This window comes from Geospiza fortis, unplaced genomic scaffold (genome assembly GCF_000277835.1).
Source record: "Geospiza fortis unplaced genomic scaffold, GeoFor_1.0 scaffold112, whole genome shotgun sequence".
NCBI lineage: Eukaryota > Metazoa > Chordata > Aves > Passeriformes > Thraupidae > Geospiza > Geospiza fortis.
In genome coordinates, this window is record NW_005054298.1 from 20,144,276 (window position 1) to 20,152,769 (window position 8,494).

The 8,494-nt window shown below is 49.0% G+C and overlaps 2 protein-coding genes across 2 annotated transcripts; both read left to right on the forward strand.

Annotated features, from left to right (window-relative positions):
- The first annotated feature begins 6 nt into the window (after nucleotides 1-6).
- On the forward strand, nucleotides 7-1,380 carry HOXD13 (homeobox D13). The gene is made up of 2 exons (XM_031057816.1): nucleotides 7-288; nucleotides 1,082-1,380. The coding sequence occupies exons 1-2, from the start codon at nucleotides 9-11 to the stop codon at nucleotides 1,330-1,332; spliced, it is 531 nt and encodes a 176-aa protein (XP_030913676.1). The 5' UTR covers nucleotides 7-8; the 3' UTR covers nucleotides 1,333-1,380.
- Nucleotides 1,381-6,726: 5,346 nt separating this feature from the next.
- On the forward strand, nucleotides 6,727-8,458 carry HOXD12 (homeobox D12). The gene is made up of 2 exons (XM_005415876.2): nucleotides 6,727-7,363; nucleotides 7,703-8,458. The coding sequence occupies exons 1-2, from the start codon at nucleotides 6,802-6,804 to the stop codon at nucleotides 7,939-7,941; spliced, it is 801 nt and encodes a 266-aa protein (XP_005415933.1). The 5' UTR covers nucleotides 6,727-6,801; the 3' UTR covers nucleotides 7,942-8,458.
- The last annotated feature ends 36 nt before the right edge of the window (nucleotides 8,459-8,494 follow it).

The following is an 8,494-nucleotide window of genomic DNA, read 5'->3' on the forward strand; positions in this document are numbered from 1 at the left end:
AAAAGTACATGGACGTCTCCAGCTTGACCAGCACGAGTGTCCCCGCCAATGAAGTCTCCTCCAGGGCAAAGGAAGTGTCCTTCTACCAGGGCTATACAACCCCCTACCAGCACGTTCCTGGGTACATAGACATGGTCTCAACGTTTGGCTCTGGGGAACCGAGACACGAAACATACATATCAATGGAGGGCTATCAGTCTTGGACTCTGGCTAATGGCTGGAATAGTCAGGTTTACTGTGCCAAAGATCAGACACAGAGCTCGCACTTCTGGAAATCGTCCTTTCCAGGTACGAGAGGGGGAGAAATGGTCTGAGCAGAGCACCCCCGCGCCTCCTCCGCCTTCCCGTCCCCTCCCCCGCCCCCGGGCTGCAGGGGCGGCCTGCCGAGCTGGACACGCCGCACAGACACGCATAGAGCAGGGTGGGGGCGGTGGATACTCACTTTTTCTCGCTCCCTCCTCAGCCGTCTACCCCCGAGAGAATCCTCACCCTCCGCTTTCCATACCCGCGGGACTGACCCCAGAACCTCCCCGCCACCAGGGCCAGGGCACCCGACCCCCGGGCCGTGAGCGCCGGGGCGGCCCCGGGCTCCTTCTCCCGCTGCTTCCCTCCGTGGCCGGGTTTAGAGTCGCGTTTGAAGTTTGCAGGACGGTGGCTCGAAAGCTTGCTCTCCTCTGCCTTTCCGGCTGGCGACTGATCCGGCGGCCCCAGAGCACTTAAAAGACCGCGAGCAGTGAGGGCGCAGAGGCACAAACCACATGCAAACAAACCCGGGGAACTCTCAGCAAAGCGATTTCTGTGTGTGCGCTGCCAGCAGCGAGCAGCTCTCAGCCCCCCAGCCAATGCCCCGCCGCCCTGCGTGCTCGGTTAGCGATGCATGCCTGAAAAGTGATGACAGTCCATCAAAGTTTTGGTGGGGCTTTACTAGAGTGCAAATAATGTGGCAGTGTAAATAATAATAAACTGTAAACAACCCTGCATTATTTATTTGGCCATGGGAACCAGTGCCCAACAAGTATCGGTTAAGCTTTAAAAGCCTGTAATAAAATTCTGATTTTTCACATAATGTCTTTTTCAATAGGGGACGTTGCACTAAACCAGCCCGATATGTGCGTCTACCGGCGTGGGAGGAAGAAGCGAGTGCCGTACACAAAACTGCAGCTTAAAGAACTCGAGAATGAATATGCCATTAACAAGTTCATTAACAAGGACAAGAGGCGAAGGATATCCGCAGCCACAAACCTGTCTGAGAGACAAGTTACCATTTGGTTTCAGAACAGGAGGGTGAAGGATAAGAAAATAGTCTCCAAACTGAAAGACAACGTATCCTGATACATTAATTGCGGACAGTGATGAAAATATAAACTCAATATACCACCAGCTAAAGACTTTAGAAAAGACTTGAAAATATATTTAATTTTTTTGTCCTTCCAGGGGTGGCGAAATTTCGGGAATTGTTTTCCGTGAAAGTCAGCTTTTTTCTCTCAGTGTAAGGGAGTGTTGACAAGTCTTGAATTGAATTATAGTCTCTTCTTTTTGAAAATAATAATAATATTAATATTAATTATATTTTCTGTTCTTCCCTCTAGGCCAGTATAAACGAATTTAAATATGTTGAACGGTAAAAGCTATAATTTTTTGTAATGCTTAAGTCTTTGGGGGGAAATCTGTGATTTTTCTTTTTTTTTTTTTTTTTTTTTTTATTTCCTCTGAGCAGCAGCCAGTGCCAGAAAGTGTCAGTTTTGATTTGGTATCGTAAACTTCAAAACACACCGAGTGAAAAAAAAAATCAATCGGAAATACAAGAAAGCCGGAATACAGACCCGTGGCAGCACCCGGCTTCTGCCAAACTTGCCTGGTCCACTGGGACCCGGAGAGAATTGAGTGGAGGGTTCCTGGCTGCAGCAGAATTTTGAATTACTTTGTCGAGGAAGGGAGAACCTCTCCGAGCAGTTGTGGGGCGCAGAATCGCAGGCGCGTCCCACCGCGCTCCCCGCTCCTGCTGGTTTGGGGTTGAACTTGGGTTTGTGCGTTTTGTCCGCCGCAGTTTCGTTTTCAGTGCAAGGAGTCCGCGCTGCCCGGCTGCAAAAGGAGCCCCGGCCGGAAAAGGGAATCTCTCGTGTCCCGGGCAGGGCTGCGAGGCTGAGTGCTCCGCGGAGGCGCAGATCGCGGTGCCCCGGGGCAGCGCTTTGGGCAGGACGGCTTGGGCAGCTCGGCCTGCAGCCAGAGGAGAGGCTGCCCCTGCAGAGGTGTGTATCGACCTGCACAGACCTGGCGGGGAATGCCCCCTCTGCCCCGTTTGTCTGGACCAGCTCAAGATTCTTCTACTTCCTCACGCCCAAAAACTCCTTGATGGACAAGCGCAGGTCACTGCTAGGTTTTAATTTACAAAACTAAACGGGTGTTTATGACAGAAGCAATAAATAAGGAAATCCAAAAGATGCCATAATTTATATGGGCCGAAAGGCTAAGATTTTGTCAATTTTTTTATTATTTTAAACCTAGTGTGCATGTTATGATATACACAGGGTGATCAGACACGCTAATCAACAACTAGGAGAGAGAAGGGGTGTCCTCTCTGTTAATGTGCCTCATCTAATTATTAAAATGTGTTCCAAACTAGTATTATTTATTATAATATACTATTGCTCTAAACATTTTGATTACCCTTGTATGTGGTAAGACATACGATAAACCTATTTCTCCATAAACGATTTTTTAAAAATTTGTCTTAAAGTCAGCTTTTACTTTGTGTTGGAAATACAATCTGAATTTCCAAACTGTTAACGATGTTGCAAATCTTTTCCTGAACCATCTTTAATAAAACGATTTCTTTTCGCTGTATATAAAGAGAGAGAAAGAAATTCGCCTTCTTTTGCCGCAGGGGGTTTCACGGGCTCCGGGTTTGCCTGGAATTCTCAGGGACACAGGATGCCGTTCCTGGCAAATGAGAGGTAGATAGACGGGTATTAAAGGATGAGGAAGAGCATCCGAGGGTGCCTTGTCGGCAGGGAAGGGTTTTAGTGAGAAAGAAATGCTGCCGGTGAGAAGCACAGGGCATGGGAAGCAGGCGAAGGGCTGTGTGTCCCCTGTCCCTCCGAGCCCCGCTCCGCCTGCCCTCGGCAGCCCCTTTGTTCTCCCTTTCCAAAACGTCCCGGCACTTGCCGCTTCCCCGGGCCAGCCCGGAGGGATGCTCTCCGTTTTCTCCGCAGCCGCCTGGCTCCATCGGGAGGTTATCTTCCGCCTCCTCCGCCCTCTTCCTTCCCCTTTCTACTCCGCTCGCACGTTCATGGCGTTTGTTTTCCCTGAAAGGACGAAAAAAGTCAATTTCTGAGCAGTTCCGATTTTATCGCAAAGCGCATTTTTGTTGAATTCTAGTGTGAAAGGACACTTGTGCTGTTCTTCATTTACATGCCTGGAACAGCCCGCTCTGCTGATGCAACCTTCTTTTCTCCGAATGTTTTAAATTCTTGTCTTCTCCCCCTTGGCACCCCCACTCACCCACACATACTGCCATTAATTCTTCCGAGTTTTCCTCCCACCGAGTCTCCCTGCAGACGGCCGGCCGGGCACTGCCAGACCTGTTTTGTTTCCCGGCCGCGGAGCCATCGCGGGCTGCTCTCTTCCTCCTTCCAGGCTTAACCTTTGGCTTTGCCGGGCTCCGCGCTTTCAGAAGGCGCAGTTTGCCGAGCCAAAGCCGCCTTCCTCGGGCAGAATGAAACCCGAACTCTCTGGCAAATCGGTACCAGATGGAGAGAAGTCGCCTTTTAGTTTCCTAAGAAGGTGCAGAATCATTAAGAAGCCAGCAGCTACAGGCAGGAGGAAGATGAGGCGCATATCTGCCCCCCTACCTACCGGCTGAAATTAAAAGGGTTTTCTAAGCCTGGAGCTGGGGCATTGGTGAGCCTTGTTCAAAACCTCCTCGGCCATAGCTTGGGCTCTTCAGGACATCAGCTGCACGTGGGCCGGGGCCGGGCTGCAGCCGCGCAGCCCCAGCCGCCCATGTTCAGAGAAGAGGATATGAAGGTTCCTCTGAAATGTAGCGCACGTTATTGCAGATAATTAACATGTACCTCGACAAAGCGAATTGCGAATGCACAGTGGCGCAGTGATGCATTGCTCGGCTCCTGTCAGGCAGCGCTGTTTCCCAGCCATGTCTGAGGCAATCCTGCCATCTCCTGGACAACCCCTGGCATAGGCAGGGGAAGCCTTCCCCTCACTCCGGGCGCCGCGTTTCCGAGTGATAAATGAGCGAGGGAGGCTGCTCGGTCACACGCAGAGCACCCTTCGTCGGTAAACGGGAAGACTTTGCCAGTGAAATTATAGTGTGTGGTCAGCTCTGATGTCCAGGCCTATCCGGACGCCTGGTTAAAAACCAGGGAAAAAAAAGAGCGGAAAAGAGGAAAGGAGCGTGTGAAAGCAGGCCTCCGGGTCGCCCTGTTCCTCAGTGGTGATATTTCCTGTGCAGACGCAGGCGGGGGGACCACCGAGGCATTAACACGCCGCCCCCAAACCAGCAGCCGGCTGTGGCTGGAAAAAGCAGTACAAGCCCGTACGAGGCTCTCCTTCCACTCCACCCCGCTCCCCTCGGCTCCGAGGCCAGCTGCCTCTGGAACATGATGTTTCTCTAAATGTTTTTCCATGTAGATTTAAACACTTTCCGTGAATGTGAGCTTCTCCAGCTATTTCAGGTTTTTATTATGTTATCTTTTTTTTCCTTTCTTTTTATTTTTTTTGTATTAATTAGCAATTACAAATGAGTTGAATATTAATTGAAAGCTCTGTTTTCTCTAACCCCATAAAAGTTAGTTTGAAGTGTCACCTTTCTTTCCGGTAACTGGGAACTCACATCCATTCCTTGTGTTTATTGCAGACAAAAATATAGCCTTTGAACTGAATGTTCCTTTCCTCTTCCAAGAACCGAAAATCGGCTCTTTCGTAAAATACGATCATGAAAAAAAATATTTCCCATCTTCTTAGGGAGCACAAAGTTAGAATACAAGTCAGCTAATAAGAGGGAGATTCAATTGGTAGACATAATTCAAACAATAAAAATTAAAGGCAGTGGTCAGCAATATCCTCCAGCGGTGCTTGTGTGGTCCTGTGTGGTCTAGGAGAGAGCAATCATTTAAAGATTTTTTTCCAGGGCAATGAAATTACTGCAGAATTTCCCTCAATTTCCCATTAAACAGAAAGATGAATTTGATTAGGACAATGTCAAGAAGGGCAGCGTCTCTGATCTCGCCTTAGAAATAAAACCAAGATTAAAACTGTGATTAAGAGGATAATAACAGGGAAAATTAACCTGACATGCTAACTAGGTTCAAGTTTTTAAGCGAGGCAATGAAAGTGGCAAAGTCCGGGCATTACGGCTTCGCTTGACGCCGGACTCGCACACACCGGGGAGATCTTGGAAGAGAGGCCGGGGACAGAAACGCCCGCTCCTGGTGGCGGATCGGCCTCCAGAGTGTCCCGCGGATTTGTGGGTGGCGGGGCTGGGAGCGGCCGGGAGCGCGGAGCCCATGGGTACCCCGCTCCTTCCCCGGCCCCCCAACTCCCTGCCAGGCTTCGGGCGCAGCTCACGGGGCCTTGCCTGTTCTCTGCCTCCCTAACCGCACGGTCTGGGAAAGGACACGAGCAATGTCCTGTGAGGATGCTCTCAGATATGATTTTAATAACTCTGGGGCTGTGGGGAAAGGAGTGAGATAATGGAATAAATGGACTCTTGTTTGATCAATCAAAAATATCAAAATATGTGTAACTCCCGAAAATAACACAGTAATAAAACAAATTTTATTTGTGAGGGATGATTTTCTTCTCATGAGAGAAAAGCTCCTCACACACAACCTGAGAGATGAGGCTGACTCTCCCCTCCCTCTGTCCGCTGCTGCATTCATACCCTCTCTGCTGAAGAGCAGACCCTGGCATTTTCTTTCTTGAAGTCTTCCGATTTTATTTATTTGTTTATTTATTTATTTAATCTCAGAGGGTTGCCCAAGTAATTCCGTGTTGTTGCTTTGTTATTGTCTGTTTGTTGATGTTTGTTTGATTGTATTTCAAAGAAAAAACAAATTCCGAGTTTTAGAAGCGTTGTTTGCCTAGAAGCGCTTCCAAGTGAAGATGAAAGGCAAAAGGGGTAAAAAGGGCAGACGTGCGGACCTGAGAGAATGCTGGTCATTAGTGTGCCAGAACGACGATCTCGGTAATATCCCATCGATTAACACTTTATTTGCACGCATATGCAGATGCATATCATGCGGTTAGGGGCAGAAGTACACACGTATGCCCTAAAGATCCGCATCTCACAGACATCGCAAGTTATTTCCAGCCCTCGGTGCTCACTCTTACCGTGGGTATCAGGGTTCTGGCCCGGAGGGTGCTGCCAGCCGGTGAGCACGGCCAGCCGGGGGGCACGGCCGGCACGGGCTGCGCCGGGGCTGCCCTGTCCTCTCGGCAAATGTTTGTTTTCCGCTCATCCCTCCGCTGGCGCCGCAGCTCTGCCAACCCACCCCGGCCACTTTCATAGAAGCAGAGACCGTGGTTTCCCCTCCCCCTTGCGAGCTCGATATTTTCATATTTCAAGTGTTATCATAAGACTTTTTAAAAGTGGGGGTGAAGAGAAAGGAAAAAAAAAAGGGTGGGGAGGGGGGGACTCTGTGGCTCGGTCGCTGGAGGCGGTGCTGAAATTACCGGCTTTGAAGAACCTGTCTGCAAAGTTTCGTCCAATCGTTTCAGGCTTTCCGCTTATTCCCTGTTGTAACTAAATACCGCTGTAAGAACAGCTGAAGTCCTTTGTTGGAAATGTGCGATCGCAGTCTCTACAGATCTGGCTACGTTGGTTCTCTCTTGAATTTGCAATCGCCAGATTCCTTTTATTTTCCTAATTTGCGGGCTAATGGCAGTCAATTGGCGGCTCTGCCCACCATTTCCTACCCCCGGAGCTCGATCCCCTGGACTTGCTCAAGTTCGTGCGCAGCCCAGCCGCAGAGCCACGCGTTCGGCGGCGCGGCGCAGCCTTACCTCCCCGGCTCCGTTCCAATCAACATCAGCTCCAACGGCAACAAGGAGTGCCTGGAAGACAACAATAAATACTACGCCCACGATACGAGCTCCAAACAAGAGGAGAGATGCAGGCAGAGGCAATCTTTTGCAAATGACCCAACTGTTACTCACACAGCCAACTTAAAGCCCGTAAAGTATGACCACTCGAGCCTGCAGAGAAGTCTGCATGGCTCGGCTACTCTTTTTGAAGTGAATTCCTGCAATTCAAGCTTAAAGGAGGACATCAAGAATCCCGTCAACTTGAACCTGACAGTTCAGCCCGCAGCAGTCCAGTCATGCCTCAGACCTTCAGTGCAGGATGGTATGCCTTAAATATCTCGCTTTAGTTAGAAGCGACCTAGCTATACGTTCTTTTTAAGAGATGCCTGTAATTACTCTGTAAACCTCCATGTAACTCTTTCGGAGCAAAAATCGCTTAATCTGACTCGGAGGTTAGATACAAATTGTGCTGTCAGATGTGCTTTGCCCAGTTTTCCGACCTAGTTTAGCTCTGATATCTTGCGGGTTTGGAGTTTTTTCTTCTTTTTTGGTTGGTTTGGGGTTCTTTTGGTTTTGGTGGCTTTTTTTTTTTTTTTCCTTCATATTCCTATCTTTTCATACCCAGACTTAATCCACTAAATTATCGACGTGTTTGTTGTAGGTTTGCCTTGGTGCCCCACCCAGGGGAGATCAAGAAAGAAACGGAAACCATACACAAAACAACAAATTGCTGAATTGGAAAACGAGTTTCTCCTCAATGAGTTTATTAACCGACAGAAGAGGAAAGAACTATCAAACAGACTGAATTTAAGCGATCAGCAAGTTAAAATTTGGTTTCAGAACCGGAGGATGAAAAAGAAAAGAGTAGTTATGCGAGAGCAGGCTCTTTCTATGTACTAGAGCAGAGTCCACCCGTTCCTGCATGAACTTGTGCCCGGAGTGTTCACCCCTAGAGTAGAGCGTACGCGCCAGTGAATCGCGGGGAGTGTGTCTTTTTACCATTTAAACCAAATTCTCGAAACGCGTAGGATCCCTCCTAAATAGGCAGCGCTGAGTTCTTAACCAAGATGAAGAAGACGAGCCGGACCAGCACGGAAACATGTATTATCAGCTTTTTACCTTTCTTTCTCCATTTATATAGATTTTGTCTTGCATCCCACCCTCTCTTTCCCCGGAGAACAAGCGGTGCTAAACTAAGATCGATTTCTTTTATCTGTATGTAAACACCATTTTGCAGCAAAATAAAGGAATAACGCCTAGTAAAGACGTCAGCTCTGTGAGTCCCGGCCGCTCCCTTCATCTGCTGCCCTGCACGCCGGGGCGAGCCTGCGGCGCCGGCTTGTTTTGTGGTTTGGAGTAACCTGCTCGAGCAGCGATGGGGAAAGTGGTTAGCAAATAAACCTTTTTCTTTAGTCTTTTTTTTTTTTTCTCCCCTTTCCACCCTCCCCCCGCC

Bases quoted from the DNA above. Each gene is read 5' to 3' on its own strand.
- HOXD13 (XM_031057816.1), top strand. From the start codon at position 9: ATGGACGTCTCCAGCTTGACCAGCACGAGTGTCCCCGCCAATGAAGTC. The intron at 289-1,081 runs GTACGAGAGGGG...CTTTTTCAATAG, and splicing joins CTGGAAATCGTCCTTTCCAG to GGGACGTTGCACTAAACCAG.
- HOXD12 (XM_005415876.2), top strand. From the start codon at position 6,802: ATGTGCGATCGCAGTCTCTACAGATCTGGCTACGTTGGTTCTCTCTTG. The intron at 7,364-7,702 runs GTATGCCTTAAA...TGTTTGTTGTAG, and splicing joins CAGACCTTCAGTGCAGGATG to GTTTGCCTTGGTGCCCCACC.